This window comes from Globicephala melas, chromosome 3, assembly GCF_963455315.2.
Source record: "Globicephala melas chromosome 3, mGloMel1.2, whole genome shotgun sequence".
In the NCBI taxonomy this organism is placed as follows: domain Eukaryota; kingdom Metazoa; phylum Chordata; class Mammalia; order Artiodactyla; family Delphinidae; genus Globicephala; species Globicephala melas.
The window spans coordinates 34,040,167-34,060,059 of NC_083316.1; the positions used below are offsets into that span (position 1 = coordinate 34,040,167).

At 39.1% G+C, this 19,893-nt stretch overlaps 1 protein-coding gene across 2 annotated transcripts in view; it reads right to left on the reverse strand.

The window, feature by feature from the left end:
- Positions 1-19,893, reverse strand: part of PLCXD3 (phosphatidylinositol specific phospholipase C X domain containing 3) — a 190,528-nt gene that overhangs the window by 46,917 nt on the left and 123,718 nt on the right. For both annotated transcript variants that reach the window (XM_060295737.1, XM_060295738.1), the window contains exon 2: positions 11,012-11,720. In XM_060295737.1, the coding sequence (XP_060151720.1) occupies positions 11,012-11,720 (709 nt within the window). The remainder of the gene's footprint in view (positions 1-11,011; positions 11,721-19,893) is intronic.

Genomic DNA, 19,893 nt, shown 5'->3' on the forward strand with positions numbered 1-19,893 from the left:
AAGATTCAAGTTCATTGCATAACCCCCTTAACTGCTAACCAATAAATTGAAAACTGAGGTGGGAATAAAACTAATTTTCCTGGCTATTTTCTAGCAACAGATCCATCATGACTTTCCTGAATCCACATATGGTCTCTGTTAACAGATTGAACTTAGACTGAACCTTGCACTCAACCAAGTTTCCCTACAATCTATTCATGACAAGCTACTTATTACAAGTATTTTTTTTGGAGAAACAGGCAATATAAATTAACCCTTTCAAAATGAATCTAATAAAATCTGAAAGACGTATTTTCATGAATAACTTTTTATAACATTATGGTGTTATTTATTTTCATGACTGGGTCATTTTTGAACCTGAGCTAAATCATATAGGCTTTTCTGTTTAGTATTCTAGATAAGCAGCAGCTACATGGTGAATTCGCTCAGTTTTACATTGGCCAAATCTCACATATATTTCCAAAGGGCAGTCTGTGCTTTTAGCATTCACTAATGAAATCACACGTTACAATCTCACTGCCACATACCGCTCCTTCAAGACAGGATGTCACAGCTCTAGAAACAACTTGTAAGCTTCTCTTTTAATAGCTGAGGCCACAGGGAAATAAGTGATCAGGGGGTAGGAGGAAGGAATATTTTAAAGGCAAAATTCAAACTATACTTGTGATTTCTGAAAAAAAAAGTCAATTATGACAAACAAGTCTCTAGCTATTCTTGTTGAATTACTTTTAGTACTTTGAAATAAGTTAATTAGCAATAGGCTACAATCCCAGACATACAGAGCAAGAGCTAGAAGATTTGTACTTCATGTAATAAAGCCAAATATTAGTGTCTTCAGTTGATACATGCAGAATTTTCTTCTGAAGTCCTCCAAGGCCAGATATTCTAAGAAATTTTCATATACCCAGCATTTTTTTATTGTTGTTCTTACATTGAAAAGATTATGAAAGAAAACATGTTATCAACTGAACGTGATACATTAGAAGCTGAAATGTCATTGCATAGAGTGGTGTTAGAAAGTTATTTGAGATTTATGCAACAATTTTGTTAGGTGGGGCACACTTTTTTTTTTTTTTTTGGTACGTGGGCCTCTCACTGTTGTGGCCTCTCCCGTTGCGGAGCACAGGCTCCGGAAGCGCATGCTCAGTGGCCATGGCTCACGAGCCCAGCCGCTCCGCGGCATGTGGGATCTTCCCAGACCAGGGCATGAACCCGTGTCCCCTGCATCAGCAGGCGGACTCTCAACCACTGCGCCACCAAGGAAGCCCAGGTGGGGCACACTTTTGACAGAGAAATGTTGGCTTATATCACTTCACTTAAATAAGCACTTATACTTATTGGAATCACCCTTGATAATTAATAGATCAGTCACCCAAAGCTGTGTCTTGCAAGTACACCCAGCACAAACAAGTTTTCAGGGACACTCATTCAAACAAGGCCAAGAAAAATACGTCTCCTGCTGCCAAAAAGGGCAAGAAAAAGAATTGGTTGAAAATATGATATCTGGCCATCTCACTTCCTGCTCCTTTCTACCTGGAATGAGTTATAAAACCTTGGGGAAGGAAGTTGGAATGTTTACCAATATTAAAGAATCAGCAATTCCCTTTACACAATGCTTTGTTTACACATCCCCCCCCCCCCCCCGCCCCGTCTCAACTCCTTTGGTCTCCACCACCCAGGATTCTTGATACTTGTCAGTCAATTCCAACCTTGCCCAATGAGATGGGCAGAAACTTAAGACCACAGAGAAAGTTGATTGCCTATATGACTCAATCTGAAGAGTTTGCATTTTAGTAGATAAGCCCTGGGCTAGGTTTTCACCAACTCTTTGATTTGCCTCATTGTCAACATGATCTGGGCTTCTGCATAGATACAGCCTCAATTGTTTTAATGAGAAAAAGAACAACAAAGAAAAAGAACATGTAAAGCCTAATTCACATCAGAAATTTTCAAACCAAATGGAAATAAGTGCACTGAAAAGGGGTGAATGAAAAGAAACTTGAAAGCAAGTCCTGACATCTGGAAGCTGGCCGGACTCTCACAACTAGGCCAAGTTCTCCTCCTGTTGGGCATAATCTCCCAGAGTACCACCTCAGACAAGATTACTTGAGATCATGAGAAAGTGAGATAAAAAAGGATACTTTGTAATTTTGTCTGAGCACAGAAACCGTATCACCTACAAAATACAAAACACTGACCTCTCTAGACTAAAATGAACAACTTTGATTTCTTTGCCAATTAGTTTATCATCGCTCTAGTCCTATAGATAAGACATATTGAGATACCCAATTATAGACTTGCCCTGACAGCATCCAATCTAAAGAGGACCTCTGCTTCCTTTAAACCTTCCCCCAAGTCACCAACCTAAACCTTGATTCTATAAGAAGTCCTTTCTACCCTCTCTCACTGGGATATCTCATGGTTCCCATTGTGTGTGTCCTCCCAAAGGCCTCCTCTCACAGCCTCAGAACGTGGTCTGGGCTGTCCACATCTAGTCCATTTTACTTCTTGAATCAGAAAACTCTTACTTGTTCATCTACTTGACAGTTCATGGCACAGTTCTTTTCAACCCAAACAAACCCCCCATTCCCTAAGTTGCTGGCTGAAGTCCCCACACTATTGTGCCATGACCTGGTTGACTAAATAACCCTGCTGCCTAGACACTTCATCTTTATTCCCTCTACCCCCATCGCCAGCTACATACTAGGTCAGTTCCTCTTCAGATATTAAGCTCCAGCAATTCCATATAAGAAAATTGAGATCCAGAGAGATTTACTAAAGTGAGTAAACCTCTATCCTAAACCATACTTCCATGATTTTTAGAAAAGTATATGTATCCTCTCTCTCTCTCTCTCTCTCTCTCTCTCTCTCTCACACACACACACACACACACACACACACACACACACACACACACACTCACCAGGCACTGAATGGGTATCTGACCTCTCAATAGCTTGGCAATTCTCTCCAGTCTTTGACTCTCTTGCTACAGATAATGAAAGGCTCCTATCCACATTTGCCTGTACTTTAATCTTACAACATTAGCAGAATGAAGGAGAGCAAGAGCTTTTATGCGCATGCCTGCTTCAAACATTCTTAGGTCAAAAGTTGTTAAGAGAGAGTTACAAGACAACTCTCCCTCCTTCCATACCCCAGCATGACCCAGGCTAAAATCACTCTTCTGTCACACAGCCTCAGGGTTGCAAGCTATTACAGAATCTTTTTTTTTTTTTTACTGCTTAAAATCAGGGCTGGGAGGCCATTGGGTTGCAAAGAGCTGTGATGTTAATTGGTGCTGAAATGTTTATTGGTTTTGGTGGAAGACACTGAGTCTGGAAGTTACTAAGGCTTCTTCCATGGGGTGTGCTTTAGAGCCCAGGGGAACAAAGAATCCCTCCCAGGAGCATTTCCCTGTGCTTCTGAAGCACAGTAATCCAAGGATCGAGCTATGTGACATGGGAGAGAAGATACATGGGAGAGAATAGCAGAGGACCATTATTTGGAAATCGATAATGGGCAGCTCTACCTTAGTGATAGGACAAGCAAATTTGAACTTAAATCTGGCAGGTCCTGTGGGTAGAGGAGTCATGGTTTAGATTTAAGGAAGAACTATCTGAACCTGGAGTGGGGAGGGGACTGATAAATCTTGGGGTTGACTCTCTTTCCAGATTTTTTAAAACCAACTTCATCTGTTGGTGGGGGCGATTCAGGCACAGCTTGTTGGCAGACAAGAGCAGTGCTGCTCAAAGTGAGCCTCACCTGGGGTACGTTAGAAGTGAAACTCTTTGAGCATCGATTCATGAATCATAACCTCTGAGGGTGACATAAGCACTGCCCAGTTCGCCAAGCCCTGGGCTAGGGAAAAGAATGCTTTCTGGAGTTTCCTTCTGATTTACAAGCGACACTCCTTGTTCTAGCGGCTCAAAAGACCTAGACTCTTTTTTTTAATTGAAGTATAGTTGACTTACAATATTGTGTTAGCTTCAGGTGTACAGGAAAGGGATTCAGTTATATATATACATTTTTTTCAGGTTATTTTCCATTATAGGTTATTATAAGATATTGAATATAGTTCCCTGTGCTATACAGTAAATCCTTGTTGCTTATCTGTTTTATATATAGTAGTTTGTATGTATTAATCCCATACTCCCAATTTATCCCTCCTTCCCTCCATTTCTCCTTTGGTAACCATAAGTTTGTTTTCCGTGAGTCTGTTTTGTATATAGATTCATTTGTATTACTTTTTAGATTCCACATATAAGTAATGTCATACAATATTTGTCTTTCTCTGTTGGACTTTCTTCAGTTAGTATGTTAATCTCTAGGTCCATCCATGTTACTGCAAATGGCAGTATCAATATTTCATTCTTTTTTATGGTTGAGTAATATTCCAGTGTGTGTGTGTGTGTGTGTGTGTGTGCGTGTGTGTATCATATCTTCTTGAACCATTCGTCTGTTGATGAGCACTTGGGTGTTTCCATGTCTTGCCTATTGTAAATAGTGCTACTATGAACATGTATGTATGTTTTCCAATTAGAGTTTTCGTGAAAGATCTAGATTCCGATTTGATAGCAGCACTGGCTCACACCACCACCTGAACAAATTATTTAGCCTTATTGTCCTTTGATTTTCTAAATTGCAAATTGGGAATAACATCTGTTGAACAAATGAAGCCTCTAATAGATATATGTTGAAAAAAAGAATCTTACAATGAAAGCATCTTGTAAACAATGATTATTCTAATGCTGGTTTTCCATTATGTCCTTGATATTCTTTCTCCTTAGGCATATGTAGCCCAAAGAAGCAGCTTTCCCTTTTACTGAATAGAATGATAGCAGACCAGCTAATGCGCTGACCTATTTGGGGGCGTAGTCTAGGGGGCGGAGCCAGAAAGCTGTCCATCATGAAGATTGATGTCACCTGTAGCTGTCTTTGAACCATTCTGAGTCTCACTCCCTCAGTGTGGTGTTTCTTGGCTCCTCAAAGCTGCTAGGATGACTGGTGCTGCAGGGGAACAACTTCCCAGAGCCCAGCCCCCCACCAGCTGGGTCAGTGCACTGACAGGGTAAATCGGCAGCACAAGTGTTGTTTGGGGAGTTGCTGTGAGCTAGGATGTGTTCCCACTGAAAGGAAAAAATAGTCTATTGTGCTTGTGAAGCACAAAGAGATAGGACCCAGGGAAGTCTGCCTTGAACAAAATCTGTGGTCCATCCCCAGGCCCAACTTCTGACCACTCTAGTCAAGGTTACAGGGCACCATGTTATGTTGTGCACAGTGCAGTCTGACAGCTGGTTCGCCCTTCCACGTTGTTCCCTGCAGCCTGATGTTCCCTGGCTCCACTGATCTTCCTGTCCATTTTCGGTCCTCATCTCTCCCTGACGTATGGAGGGCAGAATCTGCCTGCAAGCCGGGAGACCTGATTATGATTCCACCTTTGCTGCCAGTTAGCTCTGTGACCTTGGGCGACATTTTAGCAGTCCTCTGGCCTCAGTTTCCTTACTAAATGGAAAACAGTGACATGGGAAACAGGAACAAGGCAAGGAGGACTGAGTCAGGTCACCTCTAAGTTCCCTTCCTTTTTATTATCCAACAGCAGTGCTTCCCTGGGGGACCCCTGCCAGCATTCTATCTTGAGGCAAAGCCATACACTTCAGATCTGCTCTTTCAGATCTGCTCTTTCATAGCCTTTCCCACCCCACCTCCAGTATACTTTATCTTCCCAATGCCTAGACCTGACTTTGCCCTCCAAGATGACAAATAATGCATTACATGCACCCACTGCTAAGAAAGGTGAATTTCACCTAATTTGCAGGAATAAGCATGGGACTCGGAGTCAGACCCAAATAACAATCCTGCCTTTGCTAAACTAATCTGGGACTTTTGAGTAAGGTACTAGACATTTCTCAGGCTCCATTTTCCATCTCTAATGGCTGTAATGCCTACTTTGCAAGGCTGCAGGGAGGATTAAATGGACACAATTCATGTAAAGCACTTAGCACAGTGCCTGGCACAGAAAGTGGGCTCAACAAATGTAGTTGCCTCCCTTTCCCCAGTTGGATAAAATTGGTGCTTATTAAAAACCAACCACATCCTTCTTCCTTACCCTCAAGGCAATGACTGTGATCATGAGACTAAATGGGCAGGACAGTTAGCATAGTATTAAAAAGAGAGCACTTAATAAATCATCATTACTATTACCATTATCATCATCATCGTGATATAAATCGTTGACTTGTATAAACATTTTCTAAATTAATTCGGCATCAATTTACTTACAGAGATGCACTCTGCTCCTTAAATATTCTGACAGGTGGTCTAGCTGAATTTTTTTTAACTAAAAACACTATAATTTAATCAACTTCCACAAATTAGGGAAGGACTTGACTCAAGTTACACACCTTCTTTTTAAGAACGTGTGAATTCCGTGGGGGTGAGGTGCAAAAGCTGGTGTTTGAAAAATAAATTAAAAATAGGTCTTTAAGAAACTAAAATCTGTGTCTTTTGGCATTGCTAAAATGTAGAGAACGCATCTGCAGTATTTAGAACCGGTGGCCAGATTGAAAGTTACGGTACCTAAATCCAGGCTGGATTTAGTTCCCTGAAAGCCACCCACATCTTCAAACACTGTTTTCTAAATTCGTGTGCTTAGAGTTTTGTTAACCCAAATATAGACATAATGAAAAATTATAGTGAAACTAGTCAAATCCAGGATTGTAGGATTTTAGAACTGGAAAGGATCTTGGAGATAATTGAATTCAAACTCCAAATTTTGCAAATGAAAATATACTAAAGGTCCAGAGAAGTCTTAACATTGCCTAGTGACTTCTCCTTTGGTGGCAAAGGACTTTCTCAGTGAGCAGCTTTGGCACAACAGCAAAAGGAAAGTGACAGTAAAAGTCTTTTTTGTGGGCTTTATCACTTGGTGAGAAGAGAAAAATATATTTTGGGGGAGTCAAGTGTTTTTTCACTACCTGTATCAGGAGTAATAAGTTACCTTTGCAAGGCATTATCCAAGGATTGACAATGACCTTTCCCTATAGGCCTCACCCAGAAAGCTGAAATATGTCCAAACCAAACCAAAGCAAACCTCTGGATTTCGCATTAACACCATACACAGAATACAGTTTTGTAATTGGTTTAAAAAGGGGCTTTCTAGTACTGAGACAAACTCCACTGAGAATGTTTATAGCACAAGTATCATGGCCAGGTTCAGATATATTTGCAAGTCATTTGCATAATCCTGGAGAGAAAATAGTTGACTCTACCTATAGGGTCTTCATTTCTACTTTTTAAATTCTTTTCCCACTCTCTCTTTTCACTGGTAAAACTCTACTTTTCCAGATGTATAAGCCAGAGACAAGTGAAACATTCTGAATTAGAGCAGCTGGCTGAGGACATTTTGTCAAAATTAATGCCATGGGCTGTTAATAAGTGTTATCTTAAAAAAAAAATCAAGTGCTTGGAAAACATTGTATTAGTTATAATTAAATAGGATTCTTCACTTAAATACTTGTTAGTGCCTTTTATATGCTGATGTGCATTGTGAATCTTTTGGGAGAGTTGTGTAGATATATATTATCATTTTCAACACTCTCCTAACTTATCTGATCGTTATTCTACAATTCCTACTTTGGTAATGCTGTACTAAAGCATAAGTAACCAAAAAGCAGTTCAACGTATAACTTGCAAAGTCCTATTGCATGAAATTGCATGAGAGAAAAATGAAAGTCATTTATTCCTTGAGTAGATTTTCCTTCTTGACTTCCCAAAGGCTATTCCCTACACAGGTATGGAGTCAGGATATGGTTCTTGGCCAAATGCAAAGTAGGCAAATTGTACAGAAAAGTGTTTTCCTAAGCATAGAACTATACAACAGAAGGTAAAGCTGGAAGGGAAGACTCCTTTCATGCCCAATATGTAAATGTTCGAAGTAAAGCTTTTTAAATTAAAGGTGTAGCAAGAATGAACAGAATTAGAGTCAGCCATTCCCCAGGCCCCTCCTGTCCCCTTCCCACCTCTACTGGGGATTCCTCAAAATCTGGAGGATCTATGGGGTAGGTTTGAAAACAACACATTCTTATGTGTATATAACTCCCTCATTTTTAAGTATGTAAGGTAAGTTGTTATTTATGAGAACAATTAATTTTTATAGAAAGTGGTTCTATTAAAGAAAAAGTCTTCTTGTTCTGATGAATACGTTGATGGGACTAACTGAATGTAGGCTTAGGGGCAGGGAGAGAGGTGAATAGTTTGGTGCAATAATCTAGAGGAGAGTGTAGCGTCTCCACCGCAACATGGGGTTGGGGGAAGAAAACAGATGAGAAAATGACAGGAAGGGGGTGGAGGAGAGGAGTCAGTCAGAGGACTAGAGTCTAGGGTGAAAAGTGGTACAGATGTCTCAGAAGATATTCCAGGTCAGGAGATTTGTAATTCCAGATGAGTCTAAAATTCAACTTTAAGGCATCTACATTATTGTGATTATAAAACCTCCCTTTTATGCTCAGATCTTCAGTAAAGTCCAAATAAACCACTATATAGAAATTGAGCAAGAAGCAAGTTTCATGTCTCAGGTTATAGAGGGTGGGACATGGATAGGCCACATGGAACAATCAACCCATAAACTTACGTAATCCAGAAGCAACAAGGGCTCGTTCCATAAGAATGTAAGAAATCTAGACCTCAGCAGAAATCTTAGGGAAGGCTTTACACTTGCATAGAGCGTACAGTGAGGATCCCCAGTAAGGGCTGGGGATCTTACTTCGGTTGAAAGAACAGGGAGATCCCAGCAAATACCTGAATAACAGAAGGAAGTTATACTTTTGCGTGGAGGAATACTTCCTCTCCAAGGACCCGTGGCTTTCATTGCCAAAAAATGCAGTATCCCCCAAACCAGCTAACCTATATTCCTAATGATCAACTGGATCTGCTTGGATGCCTTTCTAGCACTTTAAATTTAGCATAATCCTGATTGTGTCTCCCCGCTGTCCTCCCCAAGTTCCTGTATCTTTGTTTCTTGCTTCTTTGAATGCATCCATCACTCACTCTACTTCTCAAGAAGAAACTTTATTCTCCCCTCTTTTTTTCATTCACATCACATAGCTAAATAGTCATCCAACTTTTGCTGTCGCATACTGTCCCCTTCTACATTTTCTCACTTCTTCAGTTTAGCTTGCATATCCTTGCTAAAATGGTTCCAAGCACCTCTTAACTGCTTACTTTCTCCACTACATCTACCCTCCATGCTTCACCAATTATCTACCCAAAATGCACATCTGGTCAAGTCACTCCACCACTAAATATCATTTTCTAGCTCCCCATTGCTCATAGGATGATGTTCCCTGTAGCCTGGCTTTTAGTCATCCTCAGTGCCAGTTCCTAAGCTCCGACCAGTGCCGGCTACAACCCCAGAGCCCTCCTCCACCTCACCTGTGATGGCGACATTTTTTTCTCTTTTAGATGCTATGATTTATTATATTTAATGTGGTAACATTTAGATTCATTGTAATTTAATCTCTCATCACTTTAAGTTGTACAATTCATTAACTATATCCTCTAGACTGTGCAAGAAGGCTTTTAGGCTTCTTGCAAATGCGTTCCTGCCCCACTACAAATTTCATCTGCCGTTCTCCACCATATAGCATTTTCACCTCTAAAGGCCACCCACAGCATTTTCACCTCTGAATCTTTTCTTCTCCTTTTCTTGTCTTTCCCTACAAGACCTTGTGCAAAACATTCATTCTCTGCCTCTTTACCATAATTCAAAATATCAGTTAAAGTTAAAAATAAAAGGTGTGATAGGAATTGTGTTTGTTCTTCAATGTTTGCCTTGTTTAATACTTTAACTCAAAAGAATAAATAATATGTACAATGCTACATGTTGTATCAGGGGAATGAGTTACAAACATCTTTGGTGATTGCTAATTACACCTCACAGGTGACCACTACCCTACATGTATGTCTGGGCTTGACCAATGGAATGCCTACTCTCTGGAGATTGATTCTTGCTAACGATTGATTCTTGCTAAAAATGTAGTATAAAGGCATAGAATACAGCTTGAGAAAAATGGTGCTTGAGTCTTTGTTTCATTATTCATTGTTCAAGTGGCTTTAGGCAAAACATTTCACTTCTCTGAACTTTAATTTTTATCTGTTATACAGTATCTACTTCCCAGGATTGTTATGCAGATCAAATGGAATCAAGTATGTGAAAATACTCTGAAAAAAGTAGAGAAAGGGCTTTGTAATCTATAAAATGTTATGCAAATGTGAAAAGGAGTGCTATGAAAAGATAACTGGACATGGCGTCAAAATGCATGGTGCAGGGATTCCCTGGCAGTCCAGTGGTTAGGACTCCATCTGTGCTTCCACTGCAGGGGACCCAGGTTCGACCCCTGGTTGGGGAACTAAGATCCTGCAAGCTGCATGGTGTGGTAAAAACAAAACAAAAACAAACACAAACAAACAAAAACCATGGTGCTGTGGGTTGACCTGTGTCCTACAAAATGATATATTCAAGTCCTAATCCCCAGTACCTGTAAGTGTGACCTTATTTAGAAATAGGGCATTTGCAGATGTAATTAAATTAAGATGAGATCACTAGGGTGGGCCCTAATCCAATATGACTAGTGTCATTATAAGAAGAGAAGACAGAGAAGCAGGGAAGAATGCCATGTAAAGGTGGGTGCAGAGACTGGAGTGATGCATCTGTAAGCTAAGAACCACAATGGATGCCAACCATTGCCAGAAGTTAATGCAGAGGCATGGAAAAGATTCTCCCTCAAAGCTCCCAGAAGGAGCCAGTCCTGCTGACACCTTGATTTCAGACTTCTAGCCTCTGGAACTGAAGATGGTAAATTTCTTTTGTTTTTAAGCTACCCAGCAGCCTGTGATACTTTGTTGTGGCAGCTCTAGGAAACTAACTCACATGGGTGTGAATTAACTCCATCACTAATTAACTATTTGAATTTAATTATTTAAAAATTTCCCCTGATAACTTAAGGACACTTACCTTTCTGTGATTGTTTCTCTGAGACCACTGGCCACCCCTTTGACCACGGTGCTAGCTTTGGGGGTCAGCACCACCTGAGATATAAAAAATGATCCCTTCTTCCTTCTCTCAGTGATGGATGCCTGAAGAAACTGGATCAGTTTTTCCGGGTCTGTGGTGTTGGCCCAAGGTGCTGGCATCATCTGCCCAGGCCAGAGAAAGGGTACTTCCAGAGCCACTGGACTGTGGTAGAAGACCAGCACTTGGTAGTCCTTCTCCCACAGGTACTTTAGACTCACTTCCTGGGCAAAAATTGCTGGGCACATTTTATTTCCATAGATGTCTTTCAGCATTTGGACGAGTTTTTCATGGTGATACTTCTGCATCCCATAAAAGTGGTTGAAGTCCAAGAATACTACCTCCTTATGGTGATCTGTGAGGAATGCATTGATCTCCTCAAGGCCTTCATTGACTTTGGCACTGAACAAACCATGAGCAAAGTAGAGTTCATTGTCGGGGTCTCTAGGCTTGGTGGAAATTCGAAGATCAAAATAACGGATCCCAGCTCCTAGCTGACCAGTAAAGTTCATGGTTTGAGTGGCTAGCCATTTCCGCATCAGCTTTTTCGCCACAGTTCCAAACACAGAGACAAAATTCTGGACAGTTTCTGGCTGTTCAGGCCCCACTGGAGAGGCTTCATCAATGTAGAAGCTGAAGGAATCATGAGATCCTAGAAGAATAACAAGGCACAATGTGGTTACATTTCAGTCCTTTGTCCTTCCCAACTTCTTTCCCTCTTGCCATGTCCATATCTCTCCCTCAAATGAGCCAAAGGAAATACTAAGGAATATTTACCTAGTACATTCGAATGTCTTAGAAGGGTCTTTTTTTTATAACCTAGTATAGTACATGGAGGACTTCAACTGACCAAATGGTTTGTAAAATGATAAGAAAAAAATCCCAACTAATCAATTTTTTAAAATTCAAAAGATCATCTTCTACTTCTGTAAACCAAGAATTTAATATATTCATTAGGGTTGGTTTTCCATATAGGTGGCGTAAGTGACCATTCATAAAGTAGAATTTATAGGAACTCACCAGTTACCAAATACTTTGTCTACAATCTTGCCCTTTCCCTCTATTTTGGGTTGATTGTAAGCCTAGAGGGCTTGTTTCAATGAATAAAGAAGACCTTTTCACAGGTAGATGATCAGTGTTACTTCCTGCACTTTGGAAAGCACAAGAGGTCACGGGAATAAAGGAGGGGAGAAATAAGGCAAGAGGACGGTACAATTTCTGATATTTTAACATCATTCTTGACCTGCAATTGGGCAATTGTGAATGTAGATGAAGTCAGGTACTTTTTACATATTGAATAAACAATTATTTTTTTTCTTGCAAATTAACACAACTGATGGTATTTAAAAATTAACTAGTAGACTATTTTCTTCACAGATATTTCCTCTCTACAGTGAATGCTCTCTTTGGAGTTGCTTCCAAATTTAGAAGAATTTCTTCCTAGGGAGAACCTATTTAATTATTTATTTTTGGCAGTTACAAATATCAAACCTCCAGAAATGTAGCAATGAACATGTGTATGATTTACCTGTAAGTACAGAGTGCCATTTAAAATATCATTGGACACAATAAAGGAAAATTATTTCATTTTAATTTTAGAGACACAGATGTAGAGAACAAATGTATGGACACCAAGGGGGGAAAGTGGTAGGGTGTGGTGGTCGTGGGATGAATTGGGAGATTGGGATTGACATATATACACTAATATGTATAAAATGGATAACTAATAAGAACCTCTGCATAAAAAAATTAATTAAATTACATTAAAAATTAAAAAAAATATTCAGAAACATTACAGAGAATCTTCACTTAAAAGTTCTTTTAAATAATTTTTAAAGGTAAACGAAAGATTACCAGATCAAAATAAAGTTCTTTTGACTCTGAAAAAAAAAAAAAGCCTCCTTTACTTCTTGGTAAAATTAAATTAATATATTCTGGATTTTTCACACATTAGAAAATGCAGATGTCATTATTCCCCATCTGTTACTCAGGCTTCCTTACACCTTGTTGCTCACTCCTGATTTACATCCATTGAAGTACAGCTTTTTCTAGATTTTTCACTCTTCCAACCCAAGATGTGTACTTGTGCACATGCATGCACACACACACACACACACACACACACACACACACACACCTGTAAGTTTATTATCACCTCAGGGCCTTTAACTGTTAAGCTATTTGAAGCAACATTTTTTAGTGATGCAATATTTATCTTTGTCTATATTCCATATCTATGTCAATCTATATCTCTATGCCTATAGAGATATATCTATTTATCTATGTCTAGCAGTAAACAGACTACAGTAATTACAAGAGTATGGATATTAGACACCATGGTGGGTTGTTAGAAAAAATAGTTTGAAACATGCTTTGATACCTTGTAAATCATAACCTTTCAAGACTTGGAACAGATAATTCCTCAGAATTATTGGAATTTTTCAAACAATGAAAGGTAACCCCAAAATATAGAAATACCACATTTACTTTCATCCGGAACTATCTGATCTATTTATCTTTAGTAGATGGTATGGGAAGAAAATGTCAGCACTTTCTGGATAAGGAAAACTGTCAGTTTGGATCTGACATTGGCAAATTTTAATAGGGATTTAAATTGCTGCATGTTGATTTATTAGTTGCTGTTCAGTGAATGGCTAATATAAATGAAGAAACTAAACTGTACTATGGTTTAATATACAGCAAGATTATGTTTAAAGAAAGAAATAAAAAAGTGAGCTTAAGAAGAGTTATAATGGGCTTCCCTGGTGGCGCAGGGGTTGAGAGTCTGCCTGCCGATGCAGGGGACACGGGTTCGTGCCCCGGTCCGGGAGGATCCCACATGCCGCGGAGCGGCTGGGCCCGTGAGCCATGGCCGCTGAGCCTGCGCGTCCGGAGCCTGTGCTCCGCAACGGGAGAGGCCACAACAGTGTGAGGCCCGCGTACCAAAAAAAAAAAAAAAAAAAAATGAGTTATAATGAAATGATCTAGGATTGGATTAAAATAAGTATAAATAAGTAAATAAACCCTCAAAATAAGGGTTAATTTATAAAATTTTAAATTAATTTACAGGCACGTGAAGAAAAGGTGGATGAAAGTAATTAGTTACTTCTGTAATCTAATAGAAGACATAATTGGAAGCACACAGAAAGGGAATTAAATATGACTAGACTTCTTTCAGAAATGAGTTGCTCCTTGTTTTTGACACGTTACTAGAAATATTAATTTGTTATTAAGGCCAAAATAAGGTAATATTAAAAATTAAAAACAGATAACAGGCAGAAGGAGAAACCACTGATACCCCCACCAGTATTTGTTCTAAGTTTGATGAGCAGAATTATTCACCAGATGCAAATATTATTTGAAGAGAATTAAATTATCAATCAACATAAAACACTATCTATGCATTTTGGGAGAAAATACATTATCTAACATTGGCCAAGAAAGAATATTTTCAAGACTTTTAATTTCATTTGGAATAGTAGTTCCTCCCAAATTTCAAAATTTCCTCTAAACCATGAAGCTTTCTATTTGTTTGAACTTAAAACAAAAATACAGCACTACTACTTTATGACTTTCAATAACAGAGAAAGCCTCTGGCCCAGCCCTGTGTCTTTAAAATCAGGGAGCCTGCCCATGAGCAAAACAGTGCTAAACACTATTTCTTTGTTCTAAATCCACAACCTGTGTGCCTTATCTGGTCTAATATTTTGCTTCTACACTGGTTCAGTGTTCCTGTCCTCTTGTCGTCTTATTCTTATTTTATCTACCGCCCAAACTCGTACCTTGGACATGATACTTAAAGTTGCTCCTTTGATTCTGAACTTAGCTTTTCAATTTTGACTTTGATTTGTCCTCTCTACTTAGACAAGAGCTGGCCACTCCCATTATGAACCCAGGCCAGTCAAGTTCCTTTGCTCTGGCTCTGAATAAGTGAATGGAATGGAAGAGGTTATTTTCTTTCATTTCTTAGAAACAGCCACTTTTATTAGTTTCTCCTCAGTCGGCTACATCATTCCCTCATTCAGACAGTAGGCATACTTCTAAGACAGAGCTTAACATTCCCTGCCATCCTGACATTTACATCTCTCTGTTGAGTGTAGGCCCAATCTAGTGACTTTTTTCTAATAAATTAAATAACACAAACATGATGGGATACCACTTCTGAGATTATGCTGCAAAAGACTGTGACTTCCATCATGCTACTCTTTCTCTTGCTGGTTTTGATGAAGCAAACTGCTGTGTTGCAGAGGTCCATTTAACAAAGACCTGGGAATGGCCTCCAGCCAGCAGCAAGTTAGGAACAGAACCCCTCAGTCTAACAGCCCTCAAAGATCCGAATCCTTCAATAGCCACTGAGTAACCTTGGAAGTACATCCTGCCCCAGTGGGATCTTGACTGCAGCCTTGTGAGAGATCTTGAAGCAGAGGGTTCAGTTAATATTTGCCTAGACTCCTGACCCACAGAAACTGTGTCTTGTTTTAAGTGACTAAGTTTGGGGATAATTTGTTACATAGCAATAGTTAACTAATGAAAGCTATAACAACCCTTTGGGGTTAATGAGGGCATTTGAGGTCTACAAACCCAAGTGCCTAATATAAGAACTTGAAATGTTAATGAAGAGAAATTAAATTCAAAATGTTCATACGCACCTCTTTATGCTTGTAAACTATGTATCAGCTAAGAGAGAGTGAAAGAAATCAAGTTGGTTTAAAAAGTTTTCTTGAATGGAGGAGTTACTCCATTCTGCATTCTGGTATGGATGATCTTAGATGTCATATAGTCTAATCAGCTAAAATGTAGCATCCATTTTAGTAACTCAACAGTGTAAGGGATCTCTGTGATCATCTCATTTTTATGGTCTCTTGTATTGAACTTAACATCTCATCCTATAATTTGCTGTGGTAGGAAGACTTCTAGGATGGCCCCCCCAACTTCCATCCCCTGTTATAGATGTCCTGTATAATCCCCTCCACTTGAACATGGTAAATATGAGGGATATCATTCTCATGATTATGTTCCAGTATATGGAAGAGTTTTTTTTTTCAGATGTATTTAAGGTCCCTAATCAGTTGGCTTTGTGTTAACTAAAGAGAGATTATCCTGAGTGGACCTAACCTAAGCAGGTAAGCCCATCAAACAGAGACAACAAGCAGCAGCAGATGTTCTGTTGTCCTTAAGAAACAAAATGCAATGTGGTAGAGAGGACCGTGTGGCAGTTGAAGTGATTAATAGCCTACCAAAATGATATGGAAATTACTTTGAGCTGAATATATCTGAACAATCAGCAGCCACATACAGAAACATTATCTAAATTTAAATAGAACCTCTGAAAATATAGTTACCATTGACTTCCCTCCCAGGGAGTTACTTGATTGGGGAAAAACAAAAACAAAAACAAAAACAAAAAACGACAGTTAGCACCAGAAGTGTGAATTCAGCTGCTTGTTAGAATTAAAAAAAAAAAAAAAAATAGAACCTTCCATATTCTCCCATTGAAGCTCTATCTACCCCTCTTTTGTTAAGTTTAGTATATAAGCCTTTTCTTTCTGGTTATTCCAGTAAGTTACTAGTCTCTGAGTGCTTCTGCATGTACACTGTGCATGCATAAATAAACATTGTCTTTTCTCCTGTTAATCTATCTATTGTTGATTAATTTGTAGACCACCAATCACTGGACCCAAGCCAGAAGAGGAAAAGATTTCCTTCTTATGAAGTGAAGAGTTGGCAGCTTCTAGGAGCTGAGGGCCACAGTGCTACAACTCAAAGAACTACATTCTGCCAACAATCAGCAAGCTTTCAAAAGGATCCTTAGCCGCAAATGAAATTACAGCCTTGGCCAATACTTTGATTTCAGACTGATGCAGCCTGGTTTTCATATTAAATTAGGCAATACAGTACTTTGAAAACAGCATTGAATGTGTTGGAAGACTAGGCTCGAATTCGAGCTCAGTTACTAACTCAAAGTTTAACACTGGAGGGTCATCGGATTGTTAACTCTTCTGGTTTCGGATTTTCCAATTTGTTCAATTAAGATACTCTCCACACCTACTTCATATGATTGTTACAAGGAAGAAATGAATCCATGTTCATGAAGTTTCCATAAAAGAACTATAAAACTTAAATTACAATTATTTTCATATGGTGATATACCTAGTCACAAAACATCTATTCACTTGTGGCTAAGAAAAACATTACCTAGACAAACACACATTGGGACATCTGTGCAAGCAGGAACGGAAATGATTTAAGTTACAGGATTTAGATTTTTGTAAATAGTTTTTGAAAATCAGATTCTTATCCATCACTTGTCTAAGATTTAGCAAATGTAGGACAATCAACATTACCACATTTCTTGTTGCTTTGAACAGCAGCTAAATATTTACATTCTGCCATGTTAAGAAAATTGATCTGTTATGTATATTAAGCACTACCTCTCTTCCATTCAATATCTTTCCAGCATTATTTATAAAAGCTCTTTGAGATGGAGTTCTGGTTGGTCTCTCAGTTTGGTCACAGTTCCATTTCAAATTCTGCAAAATTATGGGTTTAATAAACATCAAAGAAAATGCATCAAGTTCATTTCATCTGTGAACCTTCAGAACAAGAAGGCCCAGGAGGCTAAGGTTTGACATGCTCATGAGTGTGCAATTCTGATATCTATATCCTGATCTTAGAATTCAGGCTCTGACTCCATCAGTATAAGAACTGCTCCTCTCCTGGTCTCTGCAGGGCACTAAGCTTGCTTGCAAAAGTTTATGCATGGCACTCTGTATTTCCCTTTCCTTGCCTGTTTTATTCCTATTTTATTTAGCACAGTGCCAAGGTTTTTAAGATTCCTGCTTTCTGGGAACAGGTTTCCTGTGTATTTGATATCTTGGTACCTTTTGTGATTATAAGGCCAACACCACAGGAGTAGGGAAGCATACGTACCTGCAATCTGTGAACCAAAAGAAGACTGCTGGATGAAGGGGTGAAAGAGTATATTTAGCTTTTGACGCCCTTTTCTAGGGTAGAAGATAAGCAGGTGGTAGTATCTCCACTTTCCATGGGAAGAGACAGAGTTCTGGAGTGAAGTTTACCCACTGGTCTTCCCTTCATGAAAGTCTCAGTCCTAGTCTCCTGCAACTTACATGTATTCCCTTCTCTGTGGCAAAGCCTTTGTTCACTCATGGTGGTCTTCCTTTCCCCTGAATTCACAGTTCGTCTAGTCTGCAGCTTCTTCTCATCAACCAGTACCAGTTATTAGATGTTGTAACTAATGCTCATTATGTTCATTGAATTTTTATTCAGTCTTTATATCTTGCCCTCCACCTGCAATCCCCCAACATACATATTGATTTTAATCTAGATTATAAGCTTCCCCAAAAGAAAAAACTATGCCTTATAATCTCCTGTGCCCACTACTGTATCCAGCTTTATAAATATAAAAACATTTGGTTCAAGTCAATGGGTCAAAATTGTTCACATGGGATATGCTATAAAAGCAAAATCACTACTTCTACTAATAACCATTTTTACAGATTAGGCCATTATTGACCCCCTTTTTCTTTACTATTTCCTTTTATATTTCTCAGAAAATTAGTCTACACAGCCTGGCTCTCTCTCCCTAACTTTGGTTCCATCTTTAACTGCTGTAATCACACTATCATGATTGTAACTCATATAAAACCTCTGTGAAATATCCTCAGTGACTACTAAAGAAACTCACCAGCCTTCTGTGATCTCATTCCTAAATCCTAGCACAGAGCTTAGCAGGCATTTAAGTTAACATTGTTGAGTAAAGGAATGAGTGAATCCTGCTCAACCTTGCTGGAACATTTGATACTGCTATACTTCCTTCTTGAAATATTTTCCTCCTTTGGCTTTTTAGCCATGACTCTTTCCTAGTTTTTCTACTTTCTTGTAACTGTCCTTTCTCAGTCTCCTTTTGCCGCCTCTTGCTGCTCTTCCAATTCCTAAATGAGAGTGTTATCCAAAGTTCTATTCAAGACTTCAACTTGCTCCATGCTTCTTCCTAGGGTGATCTCATTCATTTCTTTGGCCTCATGCCTTATAATAGATGCATAATAAATTGATCCCATCTAATCTGACCTCCATTACAGATTCCCTGTCTGCCTGTCAGGCAACTAAATTTCATTGCTCCATGGGAAACTTAAACTTAAAATGTTTTAGATGAAGCATAGTATCTTCCCCTTCAAACCTGCTCCTTTATATGTGTCCCTATGATACTTATCTCATATTCCTTCCATCTCATCCTTGGATTCATCTTGAATTCTTACCTGCCCCTCAAACCTCACATTCAGTCAGCCTTAAAGTCCCATTGTACTGACCTCCAAATCCTCTCTCAGATATGGCCTCTTCTTTTCCATTCCATTGCCAATGGCCTGGTTTCCGGTTGGGACCACTGACATAGCTTTTAGGTAATGTTCCCTTTATCCTAGCTACTACCATTTAACCTTCCTCTTCAGGCATTATCCTGCCTCAGCCTCTAGAATGGACTTAATCTTAGAAAAAAAGCTATAGAATTGATTTCAGACAATAGAGTGGCACGTCTCATCAAATTCCTCTTGCTCTCTGTCTCACTTTCATTAACAGGAATCTGGTCTTGGTAACTTATCCAGTATTCAAGTCTTCTAAGGAAATTATTTTCTCTTATGACTCCATCCCACCCTTAGGATACTGAAATTTCACCACTAAATGTTAGGCTGGTAAGTAGAACTTAGTTATGTGTTGAGTCTCTCTGCCTGTTGGTGTTCCTTCAATATTGTCGACTCCAGAGTACTAATTAGTCAGCTCCATTCCCTGTTACCTTGTACTAAAATCCC